The sequence below is a fragment of the Mytilus californianus genome, unplaced genomic scaffold (assembly GCF_021869535.1).
Source record: "Mytilus californianus isolate M0D057914Y unplaced genomic scaffold, xbMytCali1.0.p SCAF_4, whole genome shotgun sequence".
Lineage (NCBI taxonomy): Eukaryota > Metazoa > Mollusca > Bivalvia > Mytilida > Mytilidae > Mytilus > Mytilus californianus.
Genome location: NW_026262690.1, coordinates 57,109,936 through 57,131,432, shown reverse-complemented (window position 1 = coordinate 57,131,432; position 21,497 = coordinate 57,109,936). Strand labels below are relative to the sequence as shown.

The 21,497-nt window shown below is 31.9% G+C and overlaps 1 protein-coding gene across 3 annotated transcripts in view; it reads left to right on the top strand.

Moving 5' to 3' along the window:
* Positions 1–21,497, top strand: part of LOC127698442 (poly [ADP-ribose] polymerase tankyrase-like) — an 85,047-nt gene that overhangs the window by 50,299 nt on the left and 13,251 nt on the right. For 2 of the 3 annotated variants that reach the window (XM_052201892.1, XM_052201890.1), the window contains exons 33-43: positions 2,553–2,720; positions 3,231–3,351; positions 3,968–4,082; positions 4,700–4,964; positions 5,737–5,944; positions 6,227–6,418; positions 16,283–16,548; positions 17,721–17,893; positions 19,536–19,641; positions 19,803–19,972; positions 20,870–21,008. In XM_052201892.1, the coding sequence (XP_052057852.1) occupies positions 2,553–2,720; positions 3,231–3,351; positions 3,968–4,082; positions 4,700–4,964; positions 5,737–5,944; positions 6,227–6,418; positions 16,283–16,548; positions 17,721–17,893; positions 19,536–19,641; positions 19,803–19,972; positions 20,870–21,008 (1,923 nt within the window). The remainder of the gene's footprint in view (positions 1–2,552; positions 2,721–3,230; positions 3,352–3,967; positions 4,083–4,699; positions 4,965–5,736; positions 5,945–6,226; positions 6,419–16,282; positions 16,549–17,720; positions 17,894–19,535; positions 19,642–19,802; positions 19,973–20,869; positions 21,009–21,497) is intronic. The other variant, XM_052201891.1, reaches the window with a different exon arrangement.

Sequence of the window (21,497 nt, the reverse complement as noted above, 5' to 3'; positions counted from 1 at the left end):
GTTCTTAGACCACATTCATTCTGTTTCAGAAACCTATGCTGTGTCAAATGTTTAATTACAATCCAAATTCAGTGCTGTATCAAGCTTGAATATTGTGTCCATACTTGCCCCAACTGTTCAGGGTTCGACCTCTGCGGTCGTATCAAGCTGCGCCCCAGTGGAGCATTTTATTAACATTTTTTTGTAAATTTTTGTTATCTTTTACAAAAATCTTCTCCTCTGAAACTACTAGAACAAATTTAACCAAACTTGTCCACAATCATCATTAGGGTACCTAGTTTTTAAATTGTGTCCGATGACCGCGAACAAGGATGGCCGACATGGGTAAAAATAGTATATAGGGTAGAATGCAGTTTTTGACTCATATCTCTGAAACCAAAGCATTTAGAGCAAATCTAACAGGAAAAAATTGTTCATTAGGTCAATTCCTTTCTGCCCTGAAATTTTGAGACCATTCAGGCAACCCGTTGTTGGGTTGCTGCCCCTGAGTTAGTAATTGTCTCGCCTTGACAGAGTCAAAAAGCGAGACATAGGTATGCTGTTTCCGGTTTATTTGGCCCCATCCCCTCAGTCAAGGTTTATTGACTTTGAAACTTTGCTTAGTTTACATGTATTAGTTTGTGATTAGGTCAGTTTATGGGGAACCACTAGTGATAGGTCAATGATATTTAGTATGCAGTTGTATAAGCATTGGCATATCTCATTTCCATGGAGATTATTTGGCCCCGCCTCTCATTCATGGTCTATTCACTTTGAAACTTTTGCTTAGTTTTCATGTATTAGTTTGTGATTAGGTCAGTTTATGATGAACCAGTAATGTAAAGTCAATGATATTTGGTATGCAAATGTATTGGCATTTGCAAGTTTCATTTCCATGGAGATTATATAACCCCACCCCCTAATTATGGTTCATTGACTTTGAAACTTTTACATAGTTTACAAGTTAATGTTTGTGTTTAGGTTTGTTTAAAGGGAACGACTTACGAAAAGACAATGGTATTTGGTTTTCAGTTGTATTAACATTGGCACATCTCATTTCCATGGAGATTGTTTAGCCCTGTACCTTCAGTCATGGTTCATTGACTTTGAATATTTGCATAACTTACATGTTAAAGTATTGCTATTTTAATTTCAACATTTGCATTATATCAAAATAACAAATAGGCGAGACATATCTCTATGTTAACAGTTTATTTTTCAGAAATTTTGCAGTTTTTTGTTATTATCTTAGATATCATTATAATATCCAATATCTAATACTATTAATTATGATTTTAATCTTATTTTACATGATTTCCAAAGAATCAGTAAATACAGGTGAGCGACACAGGCTCTTGAGAGCCTCTAGTTCTAGTTTCCAGACAATAACTTGTGGAATGGTGTATGGATCTCTCTGAAATTATACAACAAGTTTCCATACCACAAGGGGATGGTTAGGATTGGCTTTGGGGGGGGGGGGGGGGGTTATGGCTCAAACCGTTTAGGAATTAGGGGCAAAAAAGGGGGAAAAACAAAGGTTTCCTTGTTAATGAACAATTAAAAAAAGTACAATTTTATGTTTGGATTACCTCCCTTACACTGCTTTTAAATTATGTATAAAGAAATGTTGTATTGTCTTGAGGTGATTAGCTGTCAATTTATTTTTAGAAGTTACTATTTAAAAATGCTGATTAAGGAATATTAATTTTAGCCATGATTATGTATGTCATTTTCTATTTGAAGACTTTTATGATGTATTTAAATGGGTAATTATGGTTGCAAACTCCATTGGAAATTTGAATTGAGATTATGACCATATCTTGAGGGAAAGAATTTTTTTTTTTGGAAAAAGGGGGGGGGGGGGGAGGTGAAAAAGAAATTGTGAGGGGGGGGGGGGCAATTTTTTCTCATTTCAGATTTCAGAAATTAAAAAGAAAATTTCAAATTTTTTTTTTTTTTGCAAAAAAAAAGGTGGGTGGGGTTAGGGGGTAAATTAATATATATATTTTTTTATTTTTGGGGGGGGGCGGGGGGGGGTCAATTCGCAACAGTATAGTGTATTGCACAAAAGCAAAAAATTTAATATAAATTCAAATCATATAACCAATTCTAAGTTCTTTGACTACAGTTATTCTGTGTCAGAAACCTATTATGTGTCAAATATTTAATTACAATCCAAATTCAGACCTGTATCAAGTGCGAATATTGTGTCCATTTTTGCCCCAACTGTTCAGGGTTGGACCTCTGCGGTCGTATCCAACTGCACTCGGCGAAGCAATTTATTTTTTAACTAAAATGCAAATGGTTTGTTTATCAGTAGAAAACAAGATGTTCATACCAGTCAATAAAGTAATACTTATGATACAAGAAAGAGACATTTGTAAACTTAAGAGCAAAATTGCTTTGTAGGGTAGCCCTCCTTCAAAAAGATTTCATTTGAAAGCTCACATAATTTTTATATAAAATTGGAGATGCAATGTTGTAAGTAGAACAAACAGATCTAAAAATGCTAAAACTCTGTAGATTATGTTTTAAAGGATGTAAAATAGTTGTTGTTTTTCTCTTTATTATAGGCAGCTCTACGTGTGAACCAGTTTAATGTAGTACTACGATTACTCAGAAAGATCAATGATCGATCTCAACTACAGATTCTCAATGACCAACAACAAAACCTTTTCCATGTGTTAGCTTTACATACAGAACCAGGAACCCCAGGGGCAGTAGATTCTCTACAATTAAAGGTTTGTAGTCCCTTATATGTGTAAATTTCAGAAAATTAATTTTCAGATGTAGTTTCTGACAGGTTTCATCTGACCTTTACCTCATTTTATAATGATAGTAGTGAAATAAATTTCTAAAAATGAACAGAATTAAACAAATAGATAATAAAATAATTTGCAGAAATTATACCTAAATGAACTTAAAATTATTCGTCACTTTTTTCTCAGAAACTACTCAACAGAATGACTTTATGGTTAGCAGATCATGTGATGAGTTGTAACTTGTGTGCGACAAAGCCTGCATTCTTGTGGTTCTTTAAAACCTTATGTTTAGTATGGTAAACAACACTTTGAAAGATGATGTAAATTGATATTATTCCATTTTGTATAAGCTAAACTGTATCCAACTTGTGCTTATGATGCAATAACTGAAGACAGTGGAAATCTGTACAGGTTCCTACTCTTGTCTAATAAAGGTATGTTAAATAACGGTAAATTTTGAAATTGAAATATTATATACTTTCTTTCTAGGTAGCTCAGATGCTGTATGACAAAGGTGTCCCATTAAATCAGACTGATGAAAATGGATGTACGCCATTACATTATGCAGCTCTCACACATCAGCAATATGATCTAGCCAAGTTTTTTGTTGGTAAGATATATTTAGATAATGGAAAAAGTTGTATGAATAGAATATTCTGAGTGTGATATTGATGAGACGCCCATTTCTATTGATTTTCAAGCAATGACCAAACACAAAAGAGAAATTCACAAAGTTTATAATTGGCCTGAAAATCCTAGTAATAAAACTTGCTGATTTTGTGTTTATAAGATATTTTTACATTTTTCTTGTCAGATTTATTCATGATCACTTTACATGAATTTCATTGAATTTAAGGCAGAATATTTTATCTTCATCAATTTACTCACAAACCAATGCCTTTTCCTTGAAGCATGGAATTTGATGTACACATATAAATGTTCTTTTACAGGAATAAAGGTATAAGAATAATAAAGAATGTAAGAGATGCAAATGTAAATTAAATGCTTGAGGGAAAAGTCTTAATTTCTGGCCCATTGGTTTTGTGAAAGGACAAACCTTCACCGATAAGCACAGTGAGAGCTCCTTTACTTCAGTGTTAGCTGAAATATTGTTTTTCTAATGTAAAGTAAATTGTAATTAATTCAGTTATAAAGTAGGAAAATTGAAAATATGTTTTCAAGATATTTGAAAATAGAAAGACTGTAGCTTAAATGTTTCTTTTCAGAAAAGGACACAGCTTTAGATTTGAATAGAAAAGACAAATTTGACAGAACAGTTATAGCAGCATTTTTCTGGGACCATCATAAAGTCACAAAACTTTCCAATTTAGAACTCAATACGTAAGTAATGTTGAGGAAAGAAAAAAAATATTTGTAGAAAACTCCAAATTATTTAAAACTTTATATCCATGTACAATGAAAATTAGGGAAAGTAATAAAACTAACAGAAACAAAATGACCAACCCAGTACTGACTTGAAACAGACACATAGTACAGTATATATGGTATGGACAGTTATCACAGTGCATATAGCACTTATTACAGTGTACACCAAACTGTACTCACATACACAAAACTTAAAAGTTATACAACAAAAACTTGCATTCAAACAATTAACAAACAATAAACTTGAGTGTAAGTTCATGCCCAACTTGAAAAAATCTAGCAATAACATGAAATGCGGATTGAAAAAAGGATTAAAGATACAACATATGATAGATTGCTTCCTGATATTTGTTACATCCACTGGGGATCTGTACATGTCTGCCAAAACATTTATAAATTATGTTCTAGTATGTATACGTATGAATAAAGAGATTGGATCATTGATATCTGGGTTATTGAATGAAACTGAAAATTTGCCAAGTATGAACTTTAAGAGCATGTCATTTAACAATTAATCAATTCTATGCCAATCTGCCAAATGATTTCCTAACTTTGAAACTATTTACTTACAGAAAATGGTTACAGTTATTTTTATCAAAGGGTTGTTCATTGGACATTTTGTTTGATCTCCCACTTCCAGAAGTGCCTGTATTTGATATGTTATCGAACACTCTTAGTAATTACTTTACAACAGCATGTGAATACAGGATTTCTCCTTTGATTTTTGCAATAAACTTTTGTGAAGTTGGAATTCTCAGATTTCTTCTGGAAAATGGAGCCAGTTCAAATTTTGCAGACAATCGTGGATTAACCCCACTCATGCATGCAGTAAAAAAGGTAAGGCAAAAAAAAAAAAATTGCATGCCAAATGTGAGTTTTGTTTTCACTGTTATATCAGAACTACCCAGGATATATTGTCTTATTCATTTACCGCCTCAGTGGTCTTGTGGGATTGTGCTCACCTCCAGTGCAGGAAGCTGTGGATTTGAACCATGGCCTGGTCAAACCAAAGATTAGTCGGCTCAAAGTCAAAATAATGTGTCTGGGTAGGGTGACATGACTGTTACCTTGTGAACTAGCATGTTATAATTCCAGTCTTGTACAAAGCCGGGTTTAGATTCATATCACGTTATCATGTTCTCATCCGGAATATGTATTTTATTTGCCACTTGACGTTACACAGACATCCTTTATCATCACATCTTATTCATTTAACATAGTTTTGCAGGAATATCATTTCCCTAGTTCGGAATAGTTAAGCACATCACCCACCAAATTCCAAATGCAACCTCAAAAGTAGGTAAAAGATCTGACAAAAACCCATATTTGTCTGTTGTTTCATGTGAAAACAACAAATCATTTCTCTGTTAATTCATTCAATGGGTATTTTTGTGATATGCTTTATTTTATTCAGATTTTTCTATCATATGATTTGATTCCTTAATGACAATGTCATCATATTAAAACTTGACAATGAATAGATATTATTTTGTGAACAGTTATCTCCCTCAAAAGACAGAAATATCCAATTGTTTTATTTTTTATATTAGAAGTAAAAACTGTACATGTTTGATATTCCATTACCAAATTATTGAAACTTTGCTTTTAGAATGATCTTGTCATGGTGAAAATATTGCTGAATTCTACATACAAAAGTGATGGCAGTCAGTCAAAATCAGAGAAAACCAAAATGTCCAGACAATTGTCTAGGAATGTATTTGCCATCACACAGATTGATGAGGAAGAGGAAGACAATGAAGATGAAAATGAGGAGGAGGAGGATGATGCTCAGGATGAACAAGATGATGAAGATATGGGTAGGCATTCTGATTGTAGAGATTTAGATTTATTTCAATAAATATATGAAACTAATTAATTTATTCTTAATTTTAGAGTTCCTTGCACTGTTATTAAACTGGATAATAATTGAAAATATGAATATATCTATCAAACTAGATATTTATATCTCAGTTATAGCTTTTGGGTATGTTAAGACCCTTTGAGGTGGTTTTTTTAAGATCTATTTCACAACTCTGTTCTTCCTCGAAAGGTTCAAAGTTAATCACCTATAGAATGCAAAATTAAATTTTCTACATTAGATGATGAAGACAATGAAGAGGAAGAGGAAGCAGCAGAAGATGATGATCATGACACAGACAATGTTGATGAAGATGAGGAGGAAGAGGATGAGAACAATGAGGATGATGATGAAATCTCTCCTGAGAGTTTCCCATCACTCACTAGTCACCCATCAAAATCATTGTCGCAAGAAGAAAAGAAATCGGATGAAGGTATACAGTCTACTTTTAGAACTTTGTTTATGTCAGTCACCAAAAGTTTGACATTGTCTTCAAGAATTTTTTGGCTTAAAAAGCTTATAATATGTTACTCATTAAGAAGGTTAAAGTAGAAAAATCAGTCGATTGTAATGCAATTCCAAGCACTCAATTATAAAATGTTAATGTCCAATTATTAGATATTTTTCAGTTTCACTTTCACTTTTGATTCCTGTTACTGCTGACATCAAGTTGAGCATTTTGTTTTGTATTTCAATTAAGTGTACATATGCACAGTTTTTGTCTCACCTGCAATGAAAGTCGCAGTATACGAGACATAGGTATTACTCAGGGATGGGGTAATCGTAATCGTAATCGATTGTAATTGATTACATTTTTTCCAGTAATCGACAGTAATCTGTAATCGAAGATATTTTCGATTACATGTAATCGTAATTTAATCGATTACAGCAAAAATTATGATGTAATCATTGATTACTTTTCGATTACATTTCGATTACTTTGGTAAAATAGCTTGATGAAATATAATCTATTTTATATGAAAGTATGTATGTATTCATCACTTTATAGTACAGATAAAAATAAAATGTATTGATATGAATTAAAAGTTTATCAAATGCCTTGTTTCTATCTATTGGCTCCAGCTGCTTCAACCAGATCTATCAAATTATACTGTATATCTAGCTTTTGAAACAAATGACTTTTCTTGCTGGTCAATAATTTAAGACCTTTTATATAAAAATAAGAAAATAGATTTAAATAAGAAATAAGTCTTAAGTTAAAATCTGTACTTTATTGCAGTAGTAAGCTTATTTGTATTAAAATTCCTTTAAGCATAATTTTCAATAATAGTTGGAATTTTAGCTTAGAATAGATAAACATTTGATTCATTATAATGTTATGACATAAAAATTACAAAGTACACGAAATCCTTTTGACAATGAACCAATGGCTATGCATTAAAATTCTTGTTCAGAAATAGAGATACATGTATCCAATTTTTGCACAAAAAATATAAATTGTTTATAATTTTGAAATGAGAATACAAAATTCTCAACAAAGTTCTTGTCGTTACTAATCAGATGAACAAAGACTTCTAATCAATAAGATGAAGACTTTGTTTTGATTTCAATTATGTCTAAATAAGAGAAGATTTACATTATATTGCCCCAGGTTATAATTGTACTCCATTGGCAGTATTATAGCCTGTAATTAGGGAGGTTGTCAAAACAAAAGGATTAATTCATGCATGTAATTACAAATCATAAATTTTCATCTCTAAAATTAGCTGAACTAATTAATTATTCTACTTTTTTATAGTTTTTTTTCAGAGTAAACTTTCAACATTGTAATGAACTATATTCAAATATAGCTGTTAAAGGGAAACTTCGCAAAAAAATGAAAAATTGATATTATGTTGATTATGTATAAAAAACCACAAATTCATAAATATTAAAGTTTAATTCTGCTAGATAAGAGATCACCATCGATTTTAAATTTAGAGTATCACTTCTCCGCGTGCGGCCATTTTGACATCATCCCTGAATAGAAACCACGATATATCTATAAACCACAAAGGACCAAAACAAGCAGTAACCTAACGTAGCCGTAAGTGAGTGTCGATATCTTGTCAAGCGTACGGTTGTTTTACCCGACAAGGAAAGCCTAAACAGTTTCCCGGGTCACAATAAAAGATTATAATAGACATGGTTGTGCATGCAACCTTTCCTAACTAACTTGATACGGAAAATGTAATTATAAATAATTTTTTTTGAATAACTTGTACTATGGTCTGTCGTTTTGAAACTGTTTTTTTTTACTAAGTTTTTGAAACAAGAAATGTTAATGGAAATTAGTTAAAAAGTTCAAAGTGATAAATTAAGTGTTCCGTGTAAAAATGTTTTCGAAAATCTAGTGTGTTCATAATTCATTTATTTAATAATCTTATTTAAATAAATTCGAACCTTCCCTTATCTGATCACCAGCATTGCTAAAGGAATTGTTCCCAGAGGTATTGTGAGTTGACACGTCCAGGTATTCAAGCGATTTCCTGTCGGGCTTTTAAACTCTTATTACACAATTACATAAAGCAAGTTCGTGCATCACTTCACCTCTGAGGGTATTGAGAAGTGTACACGGCCGATAACTTGGAACTTTCCATTTTGAAACTATCAGGTGAATATACATCTTTGTCTTGCGTGTCCGATAGTGATATGCTTGTCTTTACTAAACCATAGATATAATAGCCATTATATATATGACTAAACTCATACGCTTGTTTATAAATAACATTTATGGTGTAAAGAACATTTATGAAAATCTAAATAATTCCAAAAAAAGATTTGATAAAATAAAAATATATTTACATATTTTCCAAACGTAAATTAGGGAAAATGTAAGTAATTACTCGTTGTCAATAATTATGGACATTTTGAAACGTACAAATATTGATTTAACAAAATGTACGCACTTGTTGATCATTGGATTATACGCCTAGATAGAAGGTTACGGAACTATAGATAGTCGCAATTTAGAATATATACATGTATATTGAATATACGAAAGAAACATCCAAAACCAATCTGATTTAAATACAGGTCGATATCTAAGTGTCTCATAAGTCTATTCTAAGGCTGGATATTTGATCTCTGTTTTTATTATGAATTGTTGTATATATATATATATTGTTTGATCAAATATGTGACACTATAATAAAATAATTATTTATTTTATTTATTTTATTTATTTTATTTATTTATTTTATTTATTTTATTTATTTTATTTATTTTATTTATTTTATTTATTTTATTTATTTTATTTATGTATATCTAACTTGCTTTGGTTCATCAAAGTTATGCACATAGTAAAATCACAGATTTTTATTTCCATAAGATTATTTTGAACAGTTTAAGAAAGTCGTCATCATCTCAATGGTTGTGTATTATATATAATAATGTAATAATGTGAACATGGTTCTATTATACCTCATGTCAATCTCCTGTTCCGACATGCATGTAATATATATGCCACTGGACGTACACTAATGATCCCCAAAAAGCTTATTTGAAGAAATAAAGAAACTTCACTCCGAATTGACTGATAGTAGATGTGTTAACGTCTGGTCAGCTAGAAGGTTGATTAATTTATTTAGTTAGCTTAATAGGGATGGGGGATAAACCATTCCTAATATTGCACTTATGCATAAAATATTAAATGAGAGTAACATAAGAGAAAATATAAATACGAAAAGTCGCATATCTGGTAAAAAAAAGTCTCACTGGCAACTATAGAATTTCACGTACACTTGTCATTCTTAATCAAAATAACGGACAGTCATTAAATACATGCATGTACACTTTGATAAAAAGGGGTGCTGCATTTGCATATTATTCATCATAAATCTATTTCAAGTATATACTTTCCTGTCATTCTTATAAGTTAACGCAGAGACATGTAACTTTACATCTCTAGTTAACGACAATCAACCATATAAATATTTGAATCTGATGTGACTTACCGTTCATCTCTTTCTTTTTTCATCTTTTTTTTTTTATTTGGGCAGGTACACAAACATTGTTATGTTAGATATACTGTTCCCAGGTTGGGAGGGGGCGGTGGTAGGGGGTGAAGTATATCGAAAGTTACAAAATAAGAACGTTGTATTTATGAATTTACATGAAGAATTCTGATCTTGGGCGTATGTTTCTTTTTTTTTAAGTTCAGTGATTTAAATTGAGAGAAAAAAATATAGTCAGAATTTAAATCGTACCTGCAATTTCCACCTAAGACTCCTCTAAAATCATGAATGGTCATGCTTCACAATCATCAGAATTTTCTTTGCATTGGTACATTCTGTATCGGTAGTGATTTACCTTGACGTTTCCGGGTATAACAGAGCTACTTGTATATTACCTGTATGTGGTTAGGTGACGTCCCATGAGGTCTTACGTATACAGGTTCACATTTATAATGGTTTCTGATATAACAAGGTTTTATGACATTCACACTTCTGCATGTTCTGTATACCAAATTCTTATCTTATTTTCAGACCAAACGAGGATATGAATATTTTCCAGGAAAAATATGGAGTATCAAAGTATCAAATTAATTTCGGGATTTTTTTCTTTCTTGGTATTAAATCACAGAAACTTCAAGAAAATACTTCTTGTCCGCTTTAGGTGTATTCTTGTCAGTTAAGACTGACATATATGTCTCTGGTATAAAGTGGGTTTATGAATGAATGATAAGTCTTGCAAAGGTACAAGATATAAAGCACATTGAAAATTGATTCCTCCGGTCTGTCTCCATTCAAAAAAGGAAAGTTGACGTTAGATTGATTCTGTTATTTTTTTTAAACATCGTTGGTCAAATAGCTAAAATATGTATACGTTGTGAGATTTTAAAATATTTTAATAAGGGCATTCCCGATTAGGTAAATGTAGATCGCTGTGGACGGACCAAGCTATATTGATCATGTAACCGCGATAATTTTCTCTAAACATTGAAATATTCACGGTTAATACCCATGATAATTTGAAAAAGTAAGTAAGTGTTTGGTTTATACGCTCGTTTTCGTGGGCCATTTTTATTTGTAAAATTATTTAATTGAAAGTAATTCAGAATTTCGATGTTACAACAAAATACTCACCTATCTATTTTAAAATTAAGCTTGCGCAAAATATAAAAGATATACATGTATATAACGGCGATTCGGGTATTTTGCCACCATATTCCTCCCCAAATAATTAATGTTTTTATCATTCATACGAAATGTTGTTCACACCTGTAACGGTGAACCGTGTTGGCTAAAATTCACCGAGTGAAGATCAAAAGAATAGAATTACAGAATGCTAATCTTTTAATTACCTTGAATTTAACCACGCATTCAACAGGTGGTCACTTAGTGTCCCAGTACAATACACATTGTATTTACACAGTACTCGACTGAAGTAAAAGCCTTCAGGTGAGAATACAAACATGCATTTGTAAAACAATATCAGTTATATATATTTGTTCAAAATATCCGTCGGAAAAAAAATTCATGAAAATATATTCTATTGTATGATTTACTGTTATTACTATAATCATATCAGAAATCCTTTAAATATAAATTGTACATTTTAATTTTGAAAGTTGCACGGCGGATCACTTTACTTTCTTAATTATTAGTTGGTTAATAGCTTCGCCAAAAGTCGTCGATGCGCTTTAAATCGCGTTATGAGATGATTAACGAACAAGACTTACAACGAGATTTATTCACTCCCGGCATGCAAAAAGACTTAAACTACGTCACATAAGTCAGGAAGTTGGAATAAATTAAATTATTAATTCCCAAATTTCTTCTTTACTAGTGTTCATATCCAGATAAAACTTGGTAAATATGTTTTTTATGGTATTATGAACATAATAAGATGAAAAGTAAAAAATCGCGAATTTTCCCTTTAATAATGAGTAAAAACAAAAAACTTAACTTTAGTCAGTATGACAGCAAAAATTTGCAAAAATATGGAGATAATAACCTAAAATATAAAGAAGTGATTGATGCAATGTGATGCCATTGCAAGAACTTTATCACCAATCATTCATATTGAAAACCAAAATTTCTAGAATTTTTGAATATTTCGGATCCTTAGAGAGTAAGAGCTTCCATCTAGAAAACAACTGTCAACATAAAATTTGGAAACAATGCTTTACATGCTATTTTTGTAAAGTTCAAAATTTCCACTATGCATACATTGAACAACATAATTGACTTTGTGTTTAACTTACTTTATTTAATTTGTAATTTTGTAGCATGTAATTGACAGTAATCGAAAAGTAATGTAATTACTTTTGCTAAAGTAATCGATTGCAATCGATTACATACACAAATCAGAGTAATCGATTATTAATCGATTACACAAAAATCCTTCAAGTAATCGATTATTAATCGATTACATTTGTCAGTAATCGTGCCCATCCCTGGTATTACTATGTGGCGGCGGCGTAAACTATTTGTATAAAGCTTTATATTTCAGAAGGTAGAAGACCTGGATGCTTCATATCTTGTATGCAGATACCTTATGTTACGAAGTTTTGGTCAATCATATGTCCATTGTCCTTGACCTCGACTGCATGAAAAAAAAAATTTGAGTTTTTTGTCATGTGAATTTCTCACTTATTATGAGTAATAGGATAACTATATTTGGTATATGGGTTCCTTGCAACGTCTACATGTCCATCAGACAGAGTTCACCTGACCTCGACCTCATTTAATGGATCAGTGATCAAGGTTAAAGTTATGTGATTAGGTCCGTTTCTCAAATACTATATGCAGTAGGTCAACTATATTTGGTGTATGGAATGATTGTAATGGGTTCATGTCAGTCTGGCAGGTTTCATCCGACCTGGACCTCATTTTCATGGTTAATTGGTCAATGTTAATTTTTTGTGTTTGGTCTGTTTTTCAAGTACTATAAGCAATAGGTCAACTATATTTGGTGTATGGAATGATTATAAGGTGTACAAGTCTGTCTTGCAGGTATTATCTGACCTTGACCTCATTTTCATGGTTCATTTGTCAATGTTAAATTTTTGTGTTTTGGTCTGTTTTTCAAATATTATATTTGGTGTATGGAATGATTGTAAGGTGTGCATGTCTGTCTGGAAGGTATCATCTGACCTTGACCTCATTTTTATGGTTCAATGGTCAATGTTAAGTTTTTGTGTTTGATCTGTTTTTAAAATACTAATAGCAATAGGTCAGCTATATTTGATTGATGGAATAATTGTAAGGTGCACATGTCTGTCTGGCAGATATCATCTGACCTTGACCTCATATTTATGGTTCATTTCAATGTTAAGTTTTTGTGTTTTGGTCTGTTTTTATACGACCGCAAAAATTAAAAATTTTTTGGTCGTATATTGGTATGACGTTGGCGTCGTCGTCGTCCGGCGTCGTCCGAAGACACATTGGTTTTCGCACTCTAACTTTAGTTTAAGTGAATGGATCTCCATGAAATTTTACCATAAGGTTCAATACCACGAAAGGAAGGTTGGGATTGATTTTGGGGGTCATGGTACCAACAGTTAAGGAATTAGGGGCCAAAAAGGGGCCAAAAATAAGCATTTTTGTAACTTCCAGACAATAACTTGTGTGTAAGTGTATGGATCTCTCTGACATTGTACCACAAGGTTCCATATCACAAAGGGAAGGCTGTAATTGATTTTGGGGGTAATTGCCTCAAAATTTTAGGAATTAGGGGCCAAAAAAGGGGCAAAAAACAAGCATTTTTCTAGTTTCATGACAATAACTTGTGTGTAAGTGTTTGGATATTTCTGAAATTGTACTACAAGGTTCCATATCACAAAGGGAAAGCTGGAATTGAGTTTGGGGGTAATTGCCCGAAAAGTTTAGGAATTGGGGGCCAAAAATAAGCATTTTTCTAGTTTCCAGACAATAACTTGTGTTCAAGTGTATGGATCTCTCTGAAATTGTACTGCAAGGTACCATAGCACAAAGGGAAGGCTTGGATTGAGTTTAGGGGTGATGAATCATAAGGGGGTTCAAAAATTTTGGGGGGATTTTTTTTTTTTTCCTTTTTTTTTTCTTTTAAAATTTTCCATTTTAAGTTGGTTATTTCTGATTTATATTTAAAAGCAAATAATAATGATATGGTAGGAGATACACACCAAACAGGATGTGTAAATTATTATATAATAAGTATTATGCAATAGCAAGAAATTTTCAATTGCACAGTATTGTGCAATAGCAAGAAATTTTCAATTACACAGTATTGCACAATAGCAAGAAATCTTCAATTGCACAGTATTGCGCAATAGCAAGAAATCTTCAATTGCACAGTATTGCGCAATAGCAAAAAATATCCAATGGCACATTATTGCGCAATAGCAAGAAATTGTCAATTGTACAGTATTGCGCAATAGCAAGAAATATTCAATTGCACAGTATTGTGCAAAAGAAGATACTTCGTATAAATTGCTTATTTCTTGATCAATTTCAATGGGGTTTTATTCTTGAATTCTTGGGGTTCTTTAATATGCTGAATCTAACCTTGTATTAAGTTTTTGGATTTTGGGCCCCGTTTTTAAATTGGTCCACATTGAGGTCCAAAGGGTCCAAAATTTAACTTTGTTTGATTTCATCAAAAATTGAATTATTGGGGTTCTTTGATATGCCGAATCTAACCGTGTATTTAGATTCTTAATTTTTGGTTCCGTTTTCAAATTGGTCTACATTAAGGTCCAAAGGGTCCAAAATTAAACTTAGTTTGATTTTAACAAAAATTGAATTTTTAGGGTTCTTTGATATGCTGAATCTAAACATGTATTTAGATTTTTGATTATGGGCCCAGTTTTCAAGTTGGTCCAAATCGGGGTCCCAAATTAAACTTTGTTTGATTTCAACAAAAATTGAATATATGGGGTTCTTTGATATGCTGAATCTAACCATGTATTTAGATTTTTGATTTATGGGCCCCGTTATCAACTTTTTCCACATTGAGGTCAAAAGGGTCCAAAATTAAACTTTGTTTGATTTCATCAAAAATTGAATTCTTGGGGTTCTTTGATATGCTGAATCTAACCATGTATTTAGATTTTGGATATTGGACCATAATAGGTGAATGTCCAATTTAAAATTTTTAAGTTCTTAGACCACATTCATTCTGTGTCAGAAACCTATGCTGTGTCAAATATTTAATCACAATCCAAATTCAGAGCTGTATCAAGCTTGAATGTTGTGTCCATACTTGCCCCAACTGTTCAGGGTTCGACCTCTGCGGTCGTATCAAGCTGCGCCCTGCGGAGCATTTTATTCAATTAGCATTCGCAATAGGTCAATTATATTTGGTGTATAAAAAAGTTGTAAGGCGTATATGTCTGTCTGACACATTTTATCTGACCTTGACCTCATTGTCATAGATTTTGATTTTTAAAAATGTTAAGTTTCTGTAATGCTTTTAGTAAAACCTTTATCTTTAAGACTTTCAACATAAAATCAGTGGTCAATAAAACAGGCGAGACATTTCAGTGTGTGCACTCGTGTTAAAATAATTTGACCCAATTCAAGAGTTTAAAAATTAAATTAAGCAGTTAATATTTTATGTTTTTCATATGCATAAAAGCTACTTGAAATGGAAATTTTCTCCAATAAAAAGCTACATTAAATACAAAAAGGCCAACATCAAACAAACAAACACACAACAGAAGTACAAAGTATATTCTTTACTATTCAATGTTTAAATTACTCCCCCAAGTATAGACAAAACAATGAAAACATGCACATTTATCTTTAAAAAATGATGAAGAGAGTTTTCACAGTGTTCCGATTATTTGATGATTATGAAATTTCTTCCAATTCCCATCACTAGAAGTTACATATACATGTCTTGAACTTAATTCAGTAAATGTTCAAAATATCAAAGGAAATAACTATACGGGTGTCTTTCTGTGAAATGGGGTAGAAATAGGTTTTAGAAATTATCTTGCTTACTCAAGATTTAATTGGTTCTTGTTTAATGTTGTAAAAAATTAAATCAACATATTCTATTTATAGTATAACCTGGTGTTATTTTATTTTAAGCATTGTAAACACACTTGACACAGGCTGATGCTATAAATAGAATATAAACAGATTTTCTACAGTTATTTCCAAAAATAGTATATAAAATCATCATATATTATCTTTTACACTTATATTGTGGCTTGCACACATTAAATTTGTTAGAAGAGTGAATAACTTAACTACTATGGTTATCAACCATTTTATTTAATAGACACTGGTTTCTTAAGAATATTGTTCATCACAATATAAATTGAATCCTATAAATCATTGAACTAAAGGTACTGTGTTTTCAGAATTTGAAACAGTTGAAAAAACCAGTGATGTTAGATTAAATGCAACAGATTCTCAGGGATGGACAGCAGTGCATCATTTGGTGTGTCCACTAGACTATGGAACCTTTGATAATGAAGAAATTTTATTTGTCCTTGCCAAAGTTGGGGCAGATATCCAAACAAAAGACAATGCAGGATTGTCTCCCTTAGACCATGCTTTAATCCGTGGAGCTACACAACTAGCAAGACGTTTACAGATACTATCTGGTGTGGAGAATAGCAAACTGGTATTGTCATTTAACAGTTTTATCACATGATGTTGTATTCTTTGTTTTATTTTTTTTTTTTTTGCTTTAAGGATGTAAAATTGAGAATTGAAACGGGGAATGTGTCAAAGAGACAACAACCCGACCAAAGAGCAGAAAAAAGCCCAAGGCCTCCATTGTAGTCTGGTGAAATAAAAAAAATCTGGAATTTAAAATTGATACTATAAATCAGAAGAGCAGTAGTAAAGGAACAAAATAAGCTAAAAATATTGATAGGTTATGGAACTCCTTTTTGAGATATTTGATTTAAAAAATATGGCGGAAAAAGGCTGAATCAGACTTTTACCTTATATTTAGCATTGGCATTATTTGGGTCTCAAATCGTAAGAAAAGAAATCTAGAATTGGCTTAAATTTTGGTAATGACCTTTTATGAGCTATTAAAATCTGCTATGAAAAGAAAAGTGGGTGATATGGGGCAAAATATTTTACCCTGTATCGCAGGAAAAAAACAAAGGAGTCCCAACATCTAACAAAAATTCCTAAACCTGAAATGACTACATCCTTCAGTTTACTTCATATTTGAATATTGTTAATAAATCATAAAACTGAAATTAGTTATTATGTCCACTTAAAAAGATGGATATTTCATTGAAACTTATTTGATTAATAAAAGCATACCTTCACGAAATAGAGAACAAGTATGTTGGGGTTAATGTAACAGATCACCATGGTATTATAACAGTTAGAGGATGATGTGTAAAATAACAAAAAATTAATGCCTGAACATGTGTACATGAGGTTCAGACCATTTAAAGATTTTAACCACATTAAACAAATACCATCTATTGATGACAATCAATTGGCTGTTGAGGTTAGAATCATCTGAGGTTCCACAAGAACTTGCATAGCTTATTAAAATTGAGAATTGAGATTGTTTGCATTGTTCAGAGAATGACCATGAACTAGTAGAAATTGTGATTGGAAAAAGAATTTCTCATTTTCCATCAGTAGCATTATTTCCTGGAGTTAAATGGAAAGGTTACTAGAATGATAGATGTAAAAATTAATGAATATGTCATTTAAAAAAAGGTTGTGAATATGATGTATTTTTGACTATATTCCAAATTGAGTGAGTTTCATTTTTAGGATGAAACTAAGGGAAAACTTATAAAAACTTTGTTGATATTGTAGGAAAAGCCAGTATTTCCATCTATAGAAGTGAAGGACAGTCTGCCTGTGCCATTGTCAGTAGATTACAAAATTGATTCAGAAGAATATCTTAAGTCAATACAAGACAAAGACATGGATGTGGATGAAGAAAACAAATGTGAAGTTGACAGATGCTGTGAATACAGAAAAGTTGGGTAGGTCAGATATTTGTATATATCAAATATCTAAGTATTGCATGTTGCAGTGCTAAGAAATAAAAAAAAAATGGTAAGACAACAGTTGAGATGACAAAATGGTGGGTCCCTGATTCCGTAAACGTGGATATTTGTGCAGTTTTTATGCCCCACCTAGGGGCATTATGTTTTTTGGTCTGTCCGTCCCGCTTCAGGTTAAAGTTTTTGGTCAAGGTAGTTTTTGATGAAGTTGAAGTCCAATCAACTTGAAACTTTGTACACATGTTCCTTATGATATGATCTTTCTAATTTTAATGCCAAATTAGAGTTTTGACCCCAATTTCACAACCACTGAGCATAGAAAATGATAGTGCTAGTGGGGCATCCGTGAACTATGGACACATTCTTGTTCTTTTTATACGACCGCAAAAAATTTTGCGGCCGTATATTGGTATCACGTCGTGGTCGTCCAAAGACATTTGGTTTCCGGACAATAACTATAGTATTAGTAAATAGAAATCTATGAAATTTGAACATAAGGTTTATAACCACAAAAGAAAGGTTGGGATTGATTTTGGGGGTTATGGTCCCAACAGTTGAGGAATTAGGGGCCAAAAAGGGGCCCAAATAAGCATTTTTCTAGTTTCATGTCAATAACTTGTATGGATCTCTCTGAAATTATACCACAAGTTTCCATACCACAAAGGGATGGTTAGGATTAGCTTTGGGGGGTTATGGCTCAAACCATTTAGGAATTAGGGGCAAAAAAGTGAGAAAAAACAAGGGTGTCCTGGTTAATGGACAATTACTTAAGTACAAATTACAGTGTAAGGGAGGTAATTCAAACACAACTTTGAATTACCTCCCTTACACTGCTTTTAAATTATGTATAAAGAATTTTTGTATTGTCTTGAGGTGATTAGCTGTCAATTCATTAATTTAAGTTATGATTATGTATGTCATTTTCTATTTTAAGACTTTTATGATGTATTTAAATGGGTTATTATGGTTGCAAACTCCATTGGAAATTTGAATTGTATTATGACCATGACTGAGGGAAAGAATTTGTTTTTGGAAAAAGGAGGGGAGGGACAATTTTTTCTCCTGAAGATTTCAGAAATCAAAAAGAAAATCCTTCAAAAAAAATTTTTTTTTTTTAAAAAGAGGGGGGGGGGGGGGGAGGTCAATTCGCAACAGCATAGTGTATTGCACAAAAGCAAAAAATTGAATATAAATTCAAATCATATAACCAATTCTTAAGTTCTTTGACTACAGTTATTCTGTTTCAGAAACCTATTATGTGTCAAATATTGAATTACAATCCAAATTCAGACCTGTATCAAGCGCGAATATTGTGTCCATTTTTGCAACAACTGTTCAGGGTTGGACCTCTGCGGTTATATCCACAATGTGCACAAGGTATTCACACTGGGGAATTTTAGCACATTTTGCTGATGGCTAAATAAGGAAAGATAACCCCTGCACGAACCATGTTTACAGTAGTTTGTGAAGGTTGATGGTTATGTTGTTCCTGTTAATCTTTGTTCTTATTAATTAGGCAAACTTGAAACAAAAGACAAATGGTTAGTCAAAAAAGTTTTGTTTTTTATTTATTTTCGAGCATATTACATACACTGTTATTGAATACAAATATTAATTTCAGAGAGGTTGTGATGGATGATTCTCAAAAGATACCTTATGATGTAACCTTGTCCAAAGTAGATGTTTCTTTTGGTACTTGGGGAATGTACAACTTCTATAAAATGCAGGTAGGTTAAATTTAATATAGAAAAAATATTACACAAGTTATTACAATATATTTAATTTATGTTTCATTTATAACAAAGGCTTCTGTAAAATAAAAGAAAAGGTAGGATGAAAATCATCTTGTTTACAATTGCAAAACTTGTGAAGTTTAATTTGTATTCAGGTTGTGCATCAGAAGGCTCAGGATTTATATATATTATTTACACGATGGGGAAGGATTGGTGAGAATGGACAATTTCAACATACACCATTCCAGAAGAAGTCAGAAGCCATTACAGAATTTGGAAAAATATTCAGATCAAAAACTGGAAATTACTGGTCAAATGTTAAGTTGTAAGTAAAATTTTTTTTATTAATGAATAAGACCAACTGTATTTTTCAATGTACCATCTCAATTATTTAACTACCCCTTGTGTCTGTAATCACTGTTTCTTCAATGCTGCAATTTTGTTTCACTTTTCTGTAACTGTTATGATAGTGACAGCATTTAATATTGTGCAATAACATTGCTTTCACCAGGGTTAATTGAGATTTGTATGCAGGTAATGAAAAGACCTTGCCATCCAGTCAATTTCACTTGAGACAGATTTCATTATCATGCCAAGGATGAGGTCTATATTTCAATCATTCTAGATGAGAGATCGACAATAGCTGTTATGTGGATTTGTTGTAAGAGCTATTTTTCTGTTCGACATAAATCATATGGCCTTCGCCTCATTTTCATGCACTATGATTCTGGTGAGGTTTACTTGATTAGGTCTGCTTCCCTGGAGAAATAAACAATATTTGATATGTTGATTTGTTAAAACAATTATATGTAAATCTTAACATATATCACTGTACAACCACCCTATATGATCTATTTAAAAACCTGATGGATATGAAGAAATAAAAAGAAAATTGAAAATTTGCAAATTTCTTTCTTGTGCTATATGACAACAGTGTATAATTGAATCTGTTGGTTGTAGTTTGTATATGGTCATGCTCCAGTCGTCATATTAAACTTTCAATAATAGGTCTGTTTCTTAGGAACTTAATATTCCATGAAGAGAGCCCTTGTCAACTCTCATACTAGCATTCTATGACAGGTGTAGTTGCCTTTAACATCAATTCATATTATAAATATTTTTACAAGTAGAATTTGATTATAGAAGTCAAAGTTGAAAGAAAGGTAGCTTTTAGTTCAGTTAATTTTCTGTAATGACAGTAGCTTTTTTTAAATACTATTAGGTTTGAAAAGCAACCAAAGAAATATAGACTGGTTGAAACAGACAGATCATATGCCCAACCAACTAAAATAGATTTTAAGCTGCAGACAGACATTCCTTCCAAATTACCAAAATTTGTACAGGATCTAGTGAAAGAAATGGTATGTTTAGAAAGGTTTTACAATAATTACATTACATGTATGTTTCAGAAGAATCTGTACTTTTGATGGATTGAAACCAATCACAAGGCATTCCAATATCAAATTGTATTTCTCAATAAAATTCAACATTCATGACAGCATGTGCTTCTCATGACGACTTCACAACAATGCATTCAATTCTTAATTGTTAATCTTTATCGCCTGAAATTGCAGAAAGAGAATATAGTAAAGGTACTATTGTTCAATGAGGATGTAAGTTCTATTGTATATACCACACCTAGATCAATCTTGGTTATACTAATCACACTGTTACTATAGGAGGATGTAAGTTTTATTGTATATACCACACCTAGATCAATCTTGGTTACACTAATCACACTGTTACTATAGGAGGATGAACCCTATTGATTTTCAGAGTCAAAGGTCAAGGGTTGAGATTGTAACCCTATCATGAAATACAGACCTAATCCCTTTTCTGACTTCATGTAC